The sequence below is a fragment of the Pempheris klunzingeri genome, chromosome 3, assembly GCF_042242105.1.
Source record: "Pempheris klunzingeri isolate RE-2024b chromosome 3, fPemKlu1.hap1, whole genome shotgun sequence".
NCBI lineage: Eukaryota > Metazoa > Chordata > Actinopteri > Acropomatiformes > Pempheridae > Pempheris > Pempheris klunzingeri.
This window is the reverse complement of record NC_092014.1, coordinates 30032568-30053197: the sequence shown is the minus strand read 5'-3', so window position 1 is coordinate 30053197 and position 20630 is coordinate 30032568. Positions and strand designations below refer to the sequence as shown.

General features: G+C 41.2%; 1 protein-coding gene across 1 annotated transcript; it reads left to right on the top strand.

Annotated features, from left to right (window-relative positions):
- Positions 1-251: 251 nt before the first annotated feature.
- Positions 252-19646, top strand: dok1a (docking protein 1a). Its single transcript, XM_070828495.1, has 7 exons — positions 252-315; positions 2590-2668; positions 10820-10959; positions 11043-11153; positions 15480-15546; positions 18078-18244; positions 18602-19646. Exons 1-7 carry the CDS (start codon positions 259-261, stop codon positions 19547-19549), a joined length of 1569 nt encoding a protein of 522 aa, XP_070684596.1. The 5' UTR covers positions 252-258; the 3' UTR covers positions 19550-19646.
- Positions 19647-20630: the final 984 nt, after the last annotated feature.

The following is a 20630-nucleotide window of genomic DNA, read 5'->3' as shown; positions in this document are numbered from 1 at the left end:
TATGTTTATGTTTAAGATTAAATGTATATTATGTGTAGATATAAATGTCATTATGAAAAAAAACATTGAATTAGTCCTGAATTCTGTCCCTCCCACTTTTGCTAGCTACATTTCTAAGTATGTGTATCCAGTGAGGATCATATTTCAAGAATGTCTCACTGTGGGCACGCCCCAACTCCACAATTCACCAAAGGAAAAAAAGGAAAAGAAAGAAAACCTTACATATCTCTCTGAATCCAAAGTGCATTTGCTTCCCAGATGGATTCTCAGGCCAAAACAGGGAAGGTTTTCCTCCAATCACACAAAGCTGGCAAAGTGAGTACATATTTAAACATTAATAGCTGTTTCTCAGTAGATATGACATAGACTTATACAGCCACGTTCTCTTACATTGGATAATTGCTTTGTGTTATGTTTACAGTAATAAAACCATAATCCTATCAGCCTCTAAGGAACATTGCATGAAAATTAACTTGACACTACAACAATAAAAAAAATCATAAAGATAGACAGAAAGATTGACAGACTTATCGTACTGTGCTTTATGTTTTTCATATATACTTTAGTATCATTTCTGCCTTAGGTTGATTCAGATTCCACAGTTAGCTGAGGGAATACAAGAGGACACAGAGTTTTGGTAGAATAAGCTGTAAGTCTTTCTGTGCGTTGCTCAAAGGACACTTCGGCGCAGGAATCCAAATGAACAAGTTGAAACACAACACAGTTTCCACACTACACATTCCTGTGCAGCACTGACAGAGAGCACACTTTAATGTTGTGTGCTTTCAGCGCAGTGGCCATCTTAATCTCAACCATCACGCCTATAACTTTAAACTGGTATAGAAATGCAATGGATCCATTATAAATCACTGTAACCCTACTGCAAATTATCATAGTTGAAATACATTACATAAAATGTGAGATATATGTGGCTTACTGTTACTAAGTAATAATGTATAATGTGTTTAAAAATTAGATTGTAGTCCTGTAACGTGTTCCTTAACAGCACTGTAATACTCACTCGGACAATGATAAGTAATAATTAGTAATAAGGTGTGTGGCATTCTGACACTCATCTGGACTATTCTGTATGGGACTAATGTTTACTTCTCTATGTCACATGTAAGAGGGTTGAAACTGATAACCACCTTTACAGGGAAAGGTTTTAGATTGAAGGTACAGTTGCACTCAAAAGTATTCAGCCCCCATTGTGAATTAGGTGTATTGTCAAAATTGATAACCTGTCAGCTGTGTTAAATGAATATCTCAAACAAGAACAATTTAAATACATCAGAACAACTAATATTACAAGTGGTTTCAACAGAATAAATTCAACAGAATATGCCTCTCTTAATGACTGCTGCAGTCTCAACATTATACAACCCCCTGAATAGAATCCCTCACAAGAGCACTTACACTACTCACAAAAAGTTAGGGATATTCGACTTTCAGGTGAAATGTATGGAAAATGTAAAAAGTTAATGCTACATTGATATTATATCATGAAAGTTGGGCATTTAAGTAGAAGCTTGCAATGGCAATTTCTTCATCTTAAACAATTTATTGAAAGAAAGACTAACAACAGTGGTGGGTATACCACAACAAAAAATTTCAATGTCTCAATAAATTGGGATGTGGCCAAAAGACGTCCACTCCTCTCCTTTCTGTGACTCTTCCAGTCTCTCTTTATCACTGTTGCAACCTGCTGATGACACTCTGTGACACTATAAGCTCAGTGGCCACTTCCGTCTGAGGACCTCCTGTTTGAAGCCTCGCAATGGCGAGGTGCTGTTGATCAATTGTTAGGTGTCGTCTTGGTCTCATGATGTCAGAATGTGAACAGCACGATGAGGAGGACTGTTTAAATACCAATTCTAACTGAACCAGGAAATGTATTGGTCGATTCATGGATCAAACCTGTTGTGAATTTTGCTGTCAATTAATCTCCTCCGTGCCGTGTCTGTACAGGACAGAATGCGTTCGGCTTGCCAAATTTACATAAATGTTCAATCGCTAGCAGTGTGACTTTTAAGTGTTGCCTGTTTGCAAGACAAACAAACAAGTCAAACAAGAGATAAATGTGAGAAAATGTTAATGCCTGTCTGAGAAAAGTGTATAAACTGTATGGTGAGGGGTTTTACAGCATTAAAATATATATAATAATTGTAAAAAATAAAGCTGACTACTTCGCGGATTTCGCCTATTGCGGGTTATTTTTAGAACGTAACCCCCGCAATAAACGAGGGACCACTGTACTTGTCAAGAAGGGGCTGAATAATTTTGAGACTACAGTAGTCATTAAACGTGGTATATTGTGTTGAATTTGGAGAAACATCCTGCAATTTTAGTGCCGTTGAGTTATCTTAATGGTTCTTGTTTGAGCTGTTTGTTGAACACAGTTGAAAGTTTGTATATTTTTCCACTACACCTAATTTGCAATGAGTTTGAATAATTTTAAGTGCAACTGTAGTGTGTGTGTAGGGGCAAGATTATGTAAACTTGAACTACGTAACATAGATATATTTACACAGTTATCCATTTATAGCCAGCTTTCTCTCTCATTAATCATCTATCTCTGTCACTTGTCAGGAATGGAAGCCTGTGTGGTTGTCTCTGTTTCCTCACAGTTGCAATGGAGTCGGTCGACTGGAAATCCAGGATATGGGAGGTACAGAATAGCTCATAATGTTTCCAAATCACTTCAGAGTAAGCCAGAAAAAACATGAGCAGGGTAGGATAACCATAGTACCTGTCATGAGGAATCACGGGAAAATGGGCCATAGGTGAATCATGGTGGATGTGTAGTATGCAGCAGCAAGATCAGTGGCAGCAAATGAATATGAACAGTTGAGTTGGCAGCTTAAATAGAGCCCAGAATTGGTGATGGTGTTATATAAGATCAGCAGATGCATCTTCATGATGCAGCTCTTCTCCAATTATCTATCTGAAGTCATATGCACACTCTTGTGCACACACAACATATAGTCTATATATAAAAATTTTATAATTTAATGAAGTTTATAATGATAACTGGACCTACAACTATAGCAGAGTAAAAACGGAAAACATAAATCAGCCATTAGATTGGAAGGAAAAGTGTGACACCTTAAGTGTAGAAAGCTGTAGTTATAGCAGTCAAGAAAGTGAAGTGTAGCACAGTAGATTGACAGTGTTTTGTTAATGCCAGCAATAGATGTCTCACAGCACAGCTGTTTCTCGTAAGTGTAAGTAAATATTATATTTAATGAATAACAATAAGATAAAACTCTGAAAAGAAAAATGTCTGTTAAAAAAAAAAAAACAGAACCAACATTTGTTTCTTCTTTGGTTGCCTTTGTTTATGAATCATACACACACATGCACACACGCGCACACACGCGCACACACACACACACACACACACCCTCAGCTGAAGACAAAAATGGCAATGATGACCTCTAGTGTTTATTTTTTGTGCTTTTGTTTAATTTTTCTGACTTTTCATTTGATTATATTTTTCACTTTTATCCTTAAAGATATTTGGTTGTTTAGTACCAGGTAATCCGTATACTGTATATTCTTTTCCTTTGATTTTAATTAATTTTAACAGGTAGAACCTGAACCCTGTCATTTCATTCAGATCTCCTAGTGGCAGTTCTGTTTTTGTCTCCTCCTGCCATCTTTATATTTGTCACTTTTACATCTTTCTCATAGATGTTTTTCATCTAAGCCTGGGAAGAAGGGAAAAAAAGTGACCGTTGGATGAAAATATTCAACAATTTTATTGGGGTTTGAATGAATACAGACAGATAATGGAGGTCCAACTGTATTTTAAGGTTAAGCCTGGCAGAGCTACCAAATTCCAGAACAAATAAACAAAAAAAAGCACTCCAACCAAGATATGTCAGTTATGAGACTTTGTCTTGGGTCATGCTAAATCTGTCAAAATCTTTAATTCAGAGGTATTCTTTAAAAAATATTCATGAGTGGTATGTGTGTTTTTAGTCCATAGTGTGACAGGGTTCAGAGTGTGAACAAGCAGGAATGTTTGACATTGCATTGGAAAAACACAAGAGTTAACAAGCACAACAGCAGAACATTGTAAGAGCATATATATATATATATATATATGTATATATACACACTGTTGCCCATAAAGTTGGAATAATTGTTCAATACCCCCAATTTTGTTAAAACCTGAATACACAGTTTGCAAAGGTTCATTGTGGTTTAAGTTGGAAGAGTTTGATGAATAAAGTTGAGAAGATATAAACTTTATTTATCAAGAATAAATCACATTGTCACAATCATTTCATGAGAAGAGGTAAAAAAAATGTATTCCAACTTTATGGGCAACAGTGTATATATATATATATCACTAATTTATATATACTGTATATAGATATATAAATTAGTGATTAGTTCCTCATTCTGTTAGCCTTTGGTGGGTAATTATTATAATGTATGTGTAGCGGAGTATAGGTGTCTCACAACGGGAAGCCAATAATGTAGGAGATATACCTCGCACGCGGGCACCAATAATGTGTAGTAGATATAGGGCCTCTCACTGGGGTACCAAAATATGTTACAGGTATAGAGGTGGACCTCACGCGGTGGCACCAATATAATGTAGCAGGTTAACCCTCTAAGCGCCAAAGTCGCAAAATTGCGACAAGCAACATTGCTGAATAAAACAGGCTGTATCTATAAATGTGGTGCCGAATCTTGTTATTACTTTTCACCAGGACATGGCGGACATGTGTGCCTGTAATCTGAGCAACATTTGTGGGCGTGGTTCTATTCAAAGTTTTACAGTAAAAAGAGTTTGTAAAACACCCTCCGGCGCAGAGACGCGGCGGCGAAGCAGAAGTTGTAGTGCAGAGCATAGCGAGAGCGAAAGAGTGTTTTTTCATTTACTCATGATGCTGAGAGGTCGGTTTACCATCGACGAAGTACTTTGTCAGGTACTGGCTGACTCCGATTCCGTGGAGGAAGACATGCAGTTGTCCAGTGAAGCAGAAACTGACATTAGTAGTGACGGCGAGTCCGCGCGCCATAGTCCACAATCAGCACATGGTATAGCGGATGCTTCACCTCAGCGTGGCCGGGGTGAAGCATTCTGCGATCGTCAAGCAGGGGACGTGGTCGAGGTGGCAGGGGGGCTCATAACACCGCAAATATGGGTGAATGTAGCGGGGATGAAAACAACCGCGGTTGTCGTGGCAGACGCGGGAGACGCCGCGGGAAAAAACACACCGCTAATAGCGGCGGAGGTGGCGTTCATCGCCGCACCGTAAATCACGGCGGCGATGATAATGATGATGATGGCTGGCAGTTCTTGAGAGAAGAGGAAGAGTATCAAAAGTGGATCCGAAATTTTGTTGAGCCTGTTGGTTGGACGATCTGACAAATTCTGAGCCCATTGATTTCATCTCTCTTTTTCTGAATGATGAATTCTGGAGCCTATCCCAAATTTCGTTTCATACTAAAGATATTTCACATTTACAGTATGCCTTTATCTCAAACCACTTTAAAGTTATAGCCTTTTGAAACCTTGATATCAAAATTGAACATTTTCCAATATGTCCGCCACCTTGTGACGTCATAATATGCAAATTAGATGAATAATTTCACTCCCATCACAGACTTTGAGTCATACTGAACAATTTTCTCTTTGACAGTATACCTTTATCTCAAACTACTTTCAAGTTATAGCCTTTTGAAATCTTGATATCAAAATTGTATATTTTCTTGAAAAAACTCCGGCGCCTAAAGGGTTAACTACCATTTAATTAATTAATTAAAAGCTCTCGTATCAATAGGGGCACCACTCCGTCTTTACGGAGAATTATTAATTACTTTATTAGCACAGATGGCTTCAGGTATGTAACCTTAAGAATTAAGCATTAAACATTAAACAGTCTCAGTTCTAAATGTGTAAGTTCTCAGTGGCAATGATCCTCTTAGACCTTGTTATGAAGAAATATCCAGGCAGCGAAGTGGCAGTTAATACACCTTTTTATTAATAACCGCTAAATATCAACATAAAACACTAATGATTATAAATGCGAATTAAAGCTGCAAGCAGCGTTGGAGGGCCCTCACACCTCCGTGCACGTCGGGGTGTGCGGCAGCTTCGTCCCATTGCTGGACTCCGACCCTTCCACGCGGCTCAGAATTTTCATGTATTTTGGACAGTGGATGAGTTACATGTCACTTCCTGTGTCCCCTATGTGGCGCTAGAGAACAGCCACTAATGACGTCCTATATTCCAGTATATGAAGTGTTGACTACACTGTGAAAATGTCGTGCAAATGAAATGATCATTGCCATAGACTTGTTACTTTCTGTTGCCACCAGGTGGCGCAATGACTGTGGTCACTAATTGCCATCTAGATGTCTTCAGGCCGGGACTCTTATTAAGCGTGACAAGTTTGAAACAGATTGGATAATGTACACTGAAGTTGAAGCAATTTCCTATTCCATGGCGAACAGCGTTGCCATGGTGACAGCGTCTGACAAAACGTCAAGAGCTTCATAACTTTGTATCATCCATGTCTTGAGAATCTTTGGTTCAAATTTGAGATGGCTGTGATTAACCTGCTGAGAGAGAGACGTCCGAGAAAAAAAACATGCACTTCCTCCCGGCAGTAGGTGGCGCTATAACTATGGTTCAAAATTGGCATGTACATGTCTTCAGAGCAGGACAGTCATCAAACTGTATAAATTTGGTGAAGATAGGACCTTGTACAGTGGAGTTACAGCACTTTAAATGCTCATGGCGAAGGAAAATGCATTATCGAAATTTGCCACGTCGTCACGGCAACAGCTTTTGGCGGAGACTCACGTTTTTCACTACAGACCAACATCAACGTCTTGAGGCTGACCTGAGAAAATTTGAAGTGGATCTGATCAACTGGCTGGTCTTGAGCCATCATAATGTAAAACATAGCATTTCCTGTCGCCACCAGGTGGCGCTATGACTGTGAATGAATATTGACATGTAGACGTGTTCAGGGCGGGACTCTCATGAAACATGCCAAGTTTGGTGCTGATTGGATCATGTACAGTCAAGTTATTAACAACTTCCTGTTTGACTACGAGTCATGGCGAGACACTGAAGTTTGACAGCTCGCCACGCCCAAACCGTTAAAGTTTTGTAGAGACCTTTAATAACTCTTCATCGTTGATGCCTTCTCTACCAGCTGACCAAGTTTGAAGTCGATTGCTTGAACCCCCTCGGACTAGTTCGTTCATTTACGTCCCCTGTAAATCGCCAAAAATGGTGGTTAACCTGCTGGGAGATAATCATTCGAGAGTTAAACGTTACACTTCCTCCCGCCAATAGGTGGCGCTATGACTATCGTTCAAAATTGTCCTGCACAGCTGTTCAGACCCGGACTGCCATTAAACACAGGAAATTTGGTAAAGATAGGAGCTTGTGTGACCAAGTTATGGGTGATCGAAATTTCATGGTGAAGGGTCAAACTTCGCCGCCACGCCAGATCCCCTCCATGTTGACAAAAAGTCACCGATTTTTCTCCACAGCTTCATCTAAGACGTTAGGATCATCTGACAGTATTTTGAAGTAGATCTGCTCATTCGTCTCGTCTGTGGACGCCACGGCGTAAAACATGACGTTTCCTGTTGCCACCAGGAGGCGCTATGAGTGTCGGTGAATATTGTCCTACAGATGTGTTCAGGGCCGGACTGTCATCAAACATGATAACTTTCGTTCAGATATGATCATCTACAGCCGAGTTATGATCCATTTCCTGTTTCGTGGCGAAGGCTAAAGTTTGAGGCTCCGCCCACGGCATGCCGTTCTATATTGTACTCTGCCTTTGATAACTTTTCATCATTAAGTCTTTGACTGCAACATAGTCAAATTTCAGCTTGATCGGATGAACGGTGTCGGACTAGTTAGATTTTTCATAAACCCAAAACTGGCCAAAAATCATCAGATTTTGACACTTTATGCAAAAAACTGGATGCCCTGTTCATTTCCCGGTATGGGTCCTTGAGACTTTTTTGTGCCTGGATGTCATACACGTGCTCACCAAATTGCATGTTTCTAGCTCAAAGTGGTGGGAGGGGCTGCCGTTTAGGGGGCGCTATAGAGCCATTTCTGCACGCACATATTTGACACCCATAAAATATCGAATTTTTCGCCACTCCTGAAATGTTTGCACATTTTGGTGAGTTTTCGACTATCCCTTGCACCCCATTTCCCCTTGCAAAGTGGCTGAAGACAAATAATAATAATAAGAATACGTAGAAGAACAATAGGGTCCTCGCCGAGTGTGCCACTCGGTGCTCGGGCTAGTTCGTTCATTTACGTCCCCTGTAAATCGCCCAAACTGTGTGAAAAATCCAATATGGCCGACTTCCTGTTTGGTTGAGGTTATCACTCCAAGAGACTTTTTTGTACGTCTTGAAGAGATTCATGAACCCACCAAATTTCGTACATGTACATAATACGCTGTTCCGGGGCTTGACATTAGGGGGCGCTACAGAGCCATTTTGCCACGCCCATTTACGAAACCTTTAAAATACGTAACTTTTCACCATGACTAATGCGTGTGCAAATTTTGGAGTTTTCGTGCATGTTCAGGCCCCCAAATTAGCAATTCATTGTGGATAAGAACCAGAAGAATAATAATTTCAACTATGTTTTTGGCCCCCTGGTAGCCTGGTTTTTTGCATTTGTCGTATTTTTTCATCCCCTTTGTGCTCGGGGCCTATGGGGTCCATACACCTCTTGGTTCTTGGGTTCTGGCATGTTTTCCTCCCTTGCATGTTTTTCCCCCACGCAATTTCAATAGGGTCCTCGCACCGCTTGGTGCTCGGGCCCTAATAATTCCTTGCATTTCAATTATGTTTTCGCCCCCCTGGTTGCATTTCACGTATTTTTTCAGCCCCTTCCTGCTTGGGGTCTATGGGGTCCTTACACCTCTTGGTTCTTGGGTACTTGCATGTTTCCTCCCTTGCATGTTTTGCACCCACGAATTTCAATAGGGTCCTCGCACCGCTTGGTGCTCAGGCCCTAATAATAAGAATTCCTTGCATTTCAACTATGTTTTTGGCCCCCTGGTCGCCTGTTTTTTTTGCATTTCACGTATTTTTTCATCCCCTTCGTGCTCGGGGCCTATGGGGTCCGTACACCTCTTGGTTCTTGGGTACTGGCACGTTTCCTCCCTTGCACGTTTTTCATGCTCGCATTTCAATAGGGTCCTCGCACCGCTTGGCGCTCGGGCCCTAATAAGACAGAAATGACACTAGACAGACAACAATCAAGACATAAGACTAACATTGCCGATAAAACTTTGGATTTGGGGATAGTGAAATGAAATTGAATACGGATTTTACCGGAGGACGAGGGAAACCCGTTTGATTTTAAGAATGTTATAGTTAGAACCATAGAGGATTCACTGACTACTCTCCCTGCAGATTTAGATAGATCTCAGAGCTACACTGACACCAACTTGTCAACTAGCACCAGCTGTTATACTTCACGTGGGCCGTTGGTCCAGCAGCGTTGCATCCAGCGGGGGTCCGCAGTCACACAGGCAGGGTCAGCTGTCAGCGTCCCTGGCAGATTTCCAGGAGGAGGAGGAGAGAGAGGACCTCTCTCTGTAGGCTGAGACAGGAGGCTGGAAGGCCTTGGCGATGTTGGCTCAGTTCACTCGGCACCGTGGTTCAGGAACTTGAAGGTTCTGGTGGATCAGGATGTGCTGGTTCTTGGCGGGGGCGTCTGTCAGTCCGTTCGGACTACAGGACAGCCAGTGGCATTCAGCTCTTAATAGGCAGGGTGCAGGATCTGGCTCTGATGTTGGCCTCAGCTTCAAAACTCGTTTAAAGTTCACGAAGAAAACGTTGTCGCTGGTCACACGCAACAGTTCAGAGTTATCAAAACGAGAGTTGCTATCAAAAAGTACTTGGTTCTGGCTGGCGTTTCAGCAGGTATTTAAGAGGACTTTAAGAAAACTCTGTTAGACTTTCAGTCATAGTGATCAGCTATAACTTCAGAAGAACGGTCTACAAAAGTTTAACTTGAAGGTAGCAGGCACAAAGATTATAAGTAACAAAAGAAAAACTTAGAAATAAAATTAAAATAAAATAAAAAAACGGCAAAGCGGAAACGGAGAGCTAAGCAATGACAGGAGGGGATACAGAGGTTTTATCCTCTGCATCTTAGGGGCGTGTTCTCGTCTGTGTCATCACTTAAAAGTTTTAGATGTACTAAATTAGATTTCTGTTTCATATTCACTATGTTCCAAATCCATTTTCATTCCTAACATTGCATGGTATACAGAATCAAGATATTTTATTTCTAATACATATATTCATTAAGTCTTTACCAAATAACTTCCTAAAAGGCATGACACACAATAACCTAATCTTTAACATTCTCAAGTTTGCATTAACTTCCATTACTCTAATTATCACATTACACAGATTAAACAGACATGGATTGGATATACTGTTGGTTAGTTTAGTTTAAATGTTGTAATTTGTTAGTTGGCTTCTTGGATATTCATGAACATGTGGGTTACACCATTAGACAAAAGAACACGTTAATTAGCATTAACTGATCTGTGGGCACTTTGGACAGTTCCTTTAACCAAATTTTAATTCACAGCCAGTTCACTGTTAAAGCATGGGTTCGTGGCAAACCCCCCCTTTTCCTCTGTCACAGGACAGTCCCGGAGGTCATAGGGCAAGTGAGGCAGCCACAAACTACCGGTTCGACGGCTACATATGTAAGATTATCTTTTTGGCTTTCTCAGTAAATAATCTTCCTAATTCTATATCTGCTTGTCCACAATGTATCCTTTAGGTGGCAGTGCTGGAGGTGATCATGGTGCTGGGATCAGGAGACACCACCAGCCTCGTGTGGATAGGAAGCTGAAGGTGGTCCGACTGTCTGAGCTGATCAGTGTCCTCAGACTCCCCCCAAACGCTGAGGCCTGTCCCATGGTCAGCATTTTGGGTTGTTCTAATGTTTACATATGAGTAATAGTAACCAAGCACTGCAAGCTGCTTTTCTGTGCTGTTCGCAGGAGAACATGTCAGCATTTTGCGTGGAGACACATGACAAAACAATCGTGTTTGCTGCACTCAAGGATGACTGTGTGGAGTGGGTGGAAAACCTGTGTCACAGCACGTTTCAGGTGAAAGAGAAATTACAATAGAATTGTTGAGTGTTTATACCTTGATAATTGTTATTCCAGGTAAATCAATAATCATCAATTCTGTTATATTCACAACAGCATTATCTCAAGACGTTTTCCATAAAGAGCAGGTCTAGACCAAACTCTTTCATTGAGAGAGACCAAACGATTTAGAAATTCAAAATGAAGGATTCAAGTATTCAAGAATCCCCACATGAGCAAGCATCAGATATTATATTAGGCAACAGTGGCAAGGAAAAACTCCCCTTTAACAGGAAGAAACCTCAAACAGAACTAGGCTTAGAGGTAGGTGGCTAAACACGCCATAAGCAGACAACAATTTTGTATCTAGTGATGACATGTACAGCTGCATGTCATCATTTATTCACTGGAGGTGGTGCCCAGCTAACAATGTGGGGAAAACCTGGTCTCATTAGAAGAGACGGCCTCCATCCCACTTTGGACGGAGCTGCGCTCTTATCTAGAACTATGGTGAAGTTTATAAGTCCTAAAGCCTGACAACCCAGAGTTGAGACCAGGAGGCAGAGCTGCAGTCTTACACACTTCTCTGCTCCTCCATTAGAACAGTCACCCACCCAACATCCCATAGAGACTGTGTCTGTCCCTTGACCATTCAGATCATTTAAGTCTATCAGGAGAGGAGTTCAGCATAAAAATCTCATCAAAGTTAATCCCATTGGCACTATGAAACAGGACAGGAGAGTGAAATGTGGACTTTTAAACATCAGATCTCTGCCATCCAAAGCTGTTTTAGTAAATGATCTGATATCTGACCATCATATTGATTTATTATGTCTGACAGAAACCTGGCTACGTCCACTCCTCCCAGTCATATTAATACCCATATTCCCCGAGATTCTGGACGAGGAGGTGGAGTTGCAGCAGTTTAATAGTCCAACCTAGACCCAAACTTAATTATAACTCCTTTGAAAGTCTTACCCTTAGTTTTTCACACCCAACCTGGAAAACACTAAAACCAGTGTTGGTTGTTACAGTGTACCGCCCTCCTGGCCCATACTCTGAATTCTTAACTGAGTTTTCAGAGTTTTTATCAGACTTAGTGCTTAGTGTGGACAAAGTGATTATAGTAGGTGATTTTAATATTCATGTGGACAATGAAAATGATTGATGATGAGTCTCAGCACTGCTTTTGTCTCACTATTGGACTCAATTGGCTTCTCTCAGAGTGTAAATGAACCAACTCACTGTTTTAACCACACTCTTGACCTTGTTTTGGCTTATGGTGTTGAAATTGAACAGTTAACAGTCTTCCCACACAACTCTATTCTATCAGACCATTACCTGATAACATTTGATTTCTTGTTACTATACTATGCACTATATAAAGAAGAGGTCCGCACTAGATGCTTATCTGATAGTGCTGTTGCCAAATCTAAGGAGGTGATTCCTTCAGCATTTCAGCCAGTGTGTCCCTGTGCTATGGATGACCCCCATGCTAATCTTAGCCCCTCCCAAATTGATTATTTGGTCAATAGTGCTGCAGGTTCACTGCGAATGACACTAGACTCTATCGCCCCTCTACAAAAGAAGATAATTAAAGAAAAGAGACAAGCTCCCTGGTATAAGTCCCAGACACTCGAGCTTAAGCAATATTCACGCAAACTAGAAAGGATATGGCGTGCCACCAAATTGGAAAACTCTTAATCTGGCAAGACTTTTAGAGACAAAATTCATCACCTCCAGCCCTCAACAGGCTCTGATCCAACTTCAAACCTAAGAACCATAGAAACAGCTCTTAGACCGGATGTGTACTTGGACTGTTTTTCTCCAATTGATCTTTCTGAATTGGCTTCAATAATCTCCTCATCCAGACTGTCAACATGTCTGCTAGACCCCATTCCTACTGGACTACTTAAGGAAGTCCTACCCCTAATCAGCACGACCTTACTAGATATGATCAATCAGTCTACTAACAGGCTACGTACCACAGTCCTTCAACGTAGCAGTAATTAAGCCTCTCCTGAAAAAGCCCACTCTTGATTCAGGTGTATTAGCTAACTATAGACCTATATCCAACCATAGCACAGAGACAGCACTGGTGAAGGTTACAAACGACCTCCTTATGGCATCAGACAGAGGACTTCTCTCTGTACTGCTGAGTGCTGCTTTTGACACCATTGACCATCACATCCTGTTACAGAGACTGGATCAGTTCATTGGTATAAAAGGAACTGCACTAAGCTGGTTTAAGTCCTATCTATTAGATCGATTTCAGTTTGTACATATTATAGGTTAGACATGGAGTTCCACAAGGTTCAGTGCTTGGACCAATACTCTTTATCTTATATATACTTCCTCTGGGTAATATTATCAGGAAGCACTCCATTAATTTCCACTGTTATGCAGATGATACACAATTATATTTATCAATAAAGCCAGATGAATTCAATCAGTTGAGTAAACTTCAAGTTTGCCTTAAGGACATAAAGTCCTGGATGAGCAGCAACTTTCTGCTGCTAAACTCAGATAAAACTGAAGTTATTCTGCTTGGCCCCAAACACCTTAGAGGCTCTGGATGGCATTACTCTGGCATCCACCTTCACTGTGAGGAATCTGGGAGTCTTATTTGATCAAGATTTGTCCTTTAACTCCCACATTAAACAGATTTCTAGAACTGCCTTTTCCCATCTACGTAATATTGCTAAAATCAGGCCCATCATATCCATAGATGATGCAGAAAAATTAGTCAATGCATTTGTCACTTCTAGGTTGGACTATTGTAACTCCTGCCCCAATAAATCCTTAAAGACTCTCCAGCTGGTCCAGAACGCTGCTGCTCATGTGCTGACGAGGACCAGGAGAAGAGACCATATTTCTCCTGTACTGGCTTCTCTTCATTGGCTTCCAGTAAAATCTAGAATAGAGTTTAAAATCCTTCTCCTCACCTACAAGGTTCTTAAGGGTCAGGCTCCATCATACCTTAAAGAACTCATAGTACCATACTACCCCACTAGAGCACGGTGCTCCCAGAATGCAGGCCTACTGGTGGTTCCCAAAGTCTTCAAAAGTAGTGCAGGAGGCAGAGCTTTCAGCTATCAGGCTCCTCTCCTGTGGAATCTCCTTCCAGTTTGGGTTCGGTGGGCAGACACCCTCTCTAAATTTAAGAGTAGGCTAAAAACCTTCCTCTTTGACAAGGCATATAGTTAAGGGCTGGCTCAGGCCTTGGACCAGCCCCTAGTTATGCTGCTATAGACTTAGACTGCCAGGGGACTCCTATGGTGCACTGGGCTCCTCTCTATTCTCTATCCTCCTCTTCCTCTCCATCATTATGTCTCATGTCCGCTTAATGTCTGCGTAACATGAGACCTTGTCTCCGTAGGTTCTCCCGGCACGTACAGAACAGACCGGACTCGGTTAACAGTCAGTTCTTTTATTTTTGAGCAAGCAAACAATAGGTCAGGCCGCTGGCTTCTGCTCTGGCCACGTGTCTTCCTCCTTCTCCTCAGGTCCCAGCGTGCTACCGTATAAATAGGAAGAGAGGCAATTTACTGCACCTGTTCCCGGTGCGCTGGTGTTACTTACCTCTCTCCCACGCCATCTCCTGCCCTGCAACTCTCTCCGTTGCAGCTGAGCTCAAAACCAGCCACCCCTCCACAGTCTGCCACTAACTTGCTATCTTCCCCGGAGCCTTTCTGTGCTTTTCTCATCTCTCAGGTTCCTGTGGATCCTGGTCCTGGTTCTGCTGCTGTGGTGCTCAGGTTCCTGTGGATCCTGGTCCTGGTCCTGCTGCTGTGGTTCTCTGGCTTCATGAATTACTGCTGCAGATCGTCGGCCACTCGTCACATTTTTCAATAATATCATACTGCTAATTAGTCACACTCATATTGTTAGTGCTATAGTCACTGTTAGTACATTGGTTGCTGTTTGTGTTGTCTCTCTCTCTCCACCCTCCACCCAACGTGGACCCTTACAGAAGCCACCCACACTGAGCCTGAGTCTGTTTGAGGATTCTTCCTGTTAAAGGGGAGTTTTTCCTTGCCTCTGTTGCTCAATATAATATCTGATGCTTGCTCATGTGGGAATTCTTGAATCCTTAATTTTAAATTCCTGAATCGTTGGGTCTCTCTCTTAATTCAAAGAGTTTGGTCTAGACCTGCTCTTTATGTAAAGCGTCTTGAGATAAAGCTGTTGTGAATTGACGCTATATAAATAAAGACTGATTGATTGATTGATCTAGTATATAAATCAATTTGTACACAACACCTGGTTTACAGACATTCTTTGCTAATTTGATGTAACAATTTGATGCTTCCCTCTCCTCTCCCTGCACTTTGTCTTTCTCAGAGAGGTGGTGGCTCAGGCTGTAATCTTCATATGGAGGAAAATCAGATATATGCCTCAGCAGATGAAGGTGAACTTTCTGTTCATATATTTTTATCTTCTCATCTTTTCCACTATTTTCCCCTTTTCTTAACTATTCCTATTATATTGCATCATGTGTGCCACAAAAAAGCCCATAGAGTCACCAAAACTATTCATCCTATTGGTAATGAATATCCACAGCAAACTACATTGAATAAAGTCTTGTTCTGGATTAACATCTGTAACTCCAAAAATTGACTTTTTTAGGACCCGAGCACCAAGCAGTGTGAGGACCCTATTAAAATGCAAGGAAATGCATCTGAAATGAATTGCAATTTTGAGGGCCTAAACATTCTCGAAAACTCATGAAACTTACACTCACAAAAACTCACAAAAATTACATATTTTATTTTAAGCCCTGGAACTGTGTTTTATGTACATGTACGAAATTTGGTAGGTACATGCATCTCCTCAAGATGTACAAAAAAGTCTCTTGAAGCGATTACCTAAACCCAACAGGCAGTCAGCCATATTGCATTTTTCGTTCTTTTTTGGCGATTCATAGGGGTCATAAATGAATGAACTAGCCTGAGGGGGTTGATTCGATCGACTTCAAACCTGGTCAGCTGGTAGATAAGACATTAATGAAGAAAAGTTATTAAAAGCTTGTGTTTTCACCAAACGGTATGGGCGTGGCTAGGCCTCAAACTGCAGTGTCTTGCCATGAAAAAGGAAGTTGTTGATAATTAGACTCTGCATGATCCATCAGCACCAAACTTGTCAGTCCCACCCTGAAGACGTCTACATGTTGATATTCATTAACAGTCATAGCGCCACCTTGTGGCAACAGGAAATGCTATGTTTTACACTATGATGGCTCAAGACAAGCCAGTTGACCAGATCCACAAATTTGGTCAGGAAAGCCTCAAGACGTTGATGTTGGTCCATAGTGAAAACTGTGCGTTTTTGTCTAAAGTCGTTGCCGTGCAGCGTTACAAATTTCATCACCACCAACATTAAAAGTGCTATAACTCCACTCTACAAGGTCCTATCTTTACCAAATTTGTGCTGTTTGATGACAGTCCAGGTCTGAAGACATGTACATGCCAATTTTGAACCATAGTCATAGCACCACCTAGTGGTGGGACGAAGAGCATGTTTTAGCGTCAGACATCTCTCTCTCAACCGGTTAACCACAGCTGCCTTAAATTTGGTTCAAACATTCCCAAGATGTGTATGACGCCCCTTAAGTTTTGTCTGTCACTGTCGTGGTGACGCCTTGTTCGCCATGAACAAGGAAGTTCGTTTTGAAGGGCTAAACATGGTTGAAAACTCATCAAATTTGGCACACATGTCAGGAGGCCTAAAATGAGTAAGCTAATTTGGTTCATGGGTTTGGGTTGAGCAAAATGGCTCTACGGTGCCCCCCACAAAACTTCAATGAACTAGCCCCCTGGCTACGTTTCACCTATATATATAAAATTTGGTACGCATATGAAGCATAATGAGACCTATAAAAATGTCTCTAGTGCCATGACCTACAGGAAGTCAGCCATTTTTAAGTGTCAAAATTTAGTCAACTTTCATTGATTTACAGGGGATGTAAATGAACGAACTAGTCAGAGGGGGTTGATCCAATCCACCTCAAAATTAGTCAGCATGTAGAATAGACATTAATGATGAAAAGTTATCATTGGTCTGTACAAAACTGGCATGCCTGTGGCGAGCTGTCTAATTTCCATGTCTCGCCATTAGCACAGAAAGTTATTGCACGTTCAGTGTAGATTATCCAGTGTGATTCACACTTCTCATGTTTTGTCAGAAAAGCCTCAAGACCTTGATGTTCCATGGTGACAACTACCAGTTCTTGGTCAAAGGCGTTGCCGTGGCAACGTGACGAATTTCGATCCTTCACCATGAGAATTTCAAAGTGCTGTTACTTGATGGTACAAGGTCCTATCCTTACCAATTTGAACAGGTCTGATGACAGTCCGAGTGTGAAGACATTTACAGATACAATTAGCGACCACAGCCATTGCGCCACCTAGTGGCAACAGCAAGTCAGACTTCTGTGGCAATCATCATTTGATTCCCATGAAATTTTTATGGTGTAGTCAGCACTACATATACTGGAATATAGGACGTGATTAGTGGATGTTCTCTAGCACCACATAGGGGACACAGCAATTGACATGTAACTCCTTCATACACTGTCCTGAAAATTCTTAGCCGCATGGAAAGGTCGGCGTCCAGCAACAAGACGCAGTCCTAATCTTACATCATTTAATGAAAATGACAAATTGTGTAGAGTGGATATGGTTCAAATCCATTTGTGGTTTGAGCCATGAACCTTTCTGTGTAGAGTTTGCATGTTCTTCTTGTGCTTGCGTGGGTTCAGGACAGGTACTCTGGCTTCCTCCCATGGAGTCTTATTGTCTTAATACCCACATTTTAGTTGTTAATTCCTGATTTTTGAGGATCCATTTTGTTGTAAAATTATGTTTTCACTCTACTGAGCTTAATCAAACTACAAGTTGCTTTATTTGCATGGTACATTTCATTTCTTCTTTCCAACCCCAGAGTTCTGGGTGGTGGTTCAGAAAACTGATGCAGCAACACGCTGCGGCTTGCAGGGGTCATACTGGCTGCAGGTTGGGCGAGAGGCACTGCTGCTGAGAGAAACACAGAGGAGGAACATTCTTAGAGAATGGCCATATGAACTGCTAAGACGATATGGAAAAGATAAGGTAAGGTTTAACTGCTTATATGATGTCTATTAAAAGTGACTTATACACATGTCACAAGTGTAGGAATTAATAAAGGGGTGTTACATTGGATTAATTTTCATTCTTAGAATTGATGAACATGCTTCATCAGAATCAGACACAAGTTTATTGCCAAGTAGGTTTAAAGGAATTTGTCTTGGTGTTTTGGTGCAGAACAATAAGTCTTAAATAGAACAAGATAACAAGCCAATAAGAAATACAATATACAAATCAAGATGCATAATACAAAAGAAGAAAAATATGTACAATTAAAACTGTATGGGTGCAGGGTAGTGGCTTACAGTATAATATATTATATATATTATGTTTTCTTACCAGCTGGCCTTAACCATTGAAGCTGGTAGACGTTGTGACTCTGGTCCTGGAACATTCACCTTTGAGACACAGCAGGCTGAAAAAATATTCTCCCTGATTCAGAGGATCATCAAACAGAAGACTTCAACTGATACTTTAGGCAACCAAAACCAAGAGGGTGAGAATGTTATGGTGCACAACATACAAGGTCATTCCCCTCTCCCCAAAATACCTGATATGACCAGTTTAACTGCCATTCTAGAGAACAAACTCAGGACACAGGACAGGAAATCTACTGGTTTAAAGGATAGTGCACATGTTCAAGAAGATTTGTTTGGTTCATCAGAGTGTGTATCATCGCAACCAGCTCCTATCACCCTCACGCCTCTCCCACTGATTCCTATACATGACAGCCACTCTGGCCATCTTGGTGGCCAGTCAGAAGCTGTATATGCTGACCCAGTTGATTGCATTCAATCTGTACCAAAACCACACCCAACCATAGCTCTGTATGTAGACCCTGCAAGTGTTCTCCCACTCAAACCTCCCAGTTCGAGAGAATCTGCAACTCCCCCTCCTGACTCATACGCTTCACATCCCTGCTTTAACACTGACCACCCAGATACAGTCTACTCAGAGGTGTATGACAAAATCAGTCCATTAAAGAATAAACAAACTGTGACTCAGAATAAAGCAAAAACAATGTGTCTTGCAGATGACGAACCAATTTATACTGACCCCATGAGCAAGATTGAGGAAGTGTCATGTAAAAATGAAAACAAACCAGACCCGTTTGCCCACCTTTATGCTCAAGTCTGCAAAACAACACAATCATCTAGTCCTTTTTCATTTTCTAACACAATTTCTTCATCCTCTGCTTCCTTGTCTTCTGTAACTGCCAGTATGAGCACAACAAAAGGCACAGATCAGTGCCTTGATGATGACATTTATGAAAACCTAGGCACCATTTGATTCAGCTGTCAAGTGTAGCTTAATACTAAAGTGCCCAAACCAGTCTGACAATGATGCTAAAGACTGTGGGAGTTAATTAGGAAGCAATATATCTGTTTAGCACATCTCCTGGATGCAGTTTCTTTTGTGTATATCTGTATACATAATGGATTTCTGATGAAAATAGGGCTGTGTAATGTTGTGACTGGTTATTCAAAAATAAAGCTAGTTCTACAACTATGACTAGCTTAAGTACTTTTCAAACTTGCAGTCTTCAGGCCCAAGTGTTATAATATAATTAATATAATTATTAATTAGTAAAAGGCAAGACACTACTTGTTCACATAATGCAGAAGTACGGTATGTTTTATGTCCTTTGAACAAAGGACTTCCTCTTTGAACAAAGGGCTACCTTTCTGAACTTGGTTTCCCAAAGTCTTTAGGTTTTCATACCTATGTGGAACACCCCTGGATCCAGCTTTCCAGCCATCAATGTGTGGCACGTGACCCCCACAACTTCAGGTCAATATAACATATAATATAAGAGTGAGTTCCCCCACACTTTCCCTCTTTTCCCTGGCTCTTCTCACCTGGGCTCTGCCAGACTCCTCTGTTAATGGATTGGTTTTTGATTTGCTTTTGTGTTCACTGAGTTTGATTATTGTGTTGTGTTAGTTTACTATGAAGCCATTAAGTTAAGTTGATTTTAGTTTGTTCACACAGACATAGGTTCTTGCATGCTAAGTAATAATCTTTTCTTAACCTGGCACCTACCCCACACACTCACATATAAATCCCACACAAATTGGCCTTCTGAGAGACAAAGCCACTGCACAGGCTTGGGCCTTTGGCTTCCTCTACCCACACACCAGGGGATCTGACTAACCAACATTTTGTAGTGAGTCTCCTCCTGATTCTCAAACCTTTTGTAGTCCTCCATCTTACCTTCTTTTGCATATTCACATGTACACCCCCCCCCCCCCCACACACACACACACACACTCTCTTTCTCTCTCCTTATTGTTCTTTAGTTACCCACATTTAGATCGATTGTTTGTATGTTCAACTTTGTTATGTTTTAATAAATGTTCCAACACACACA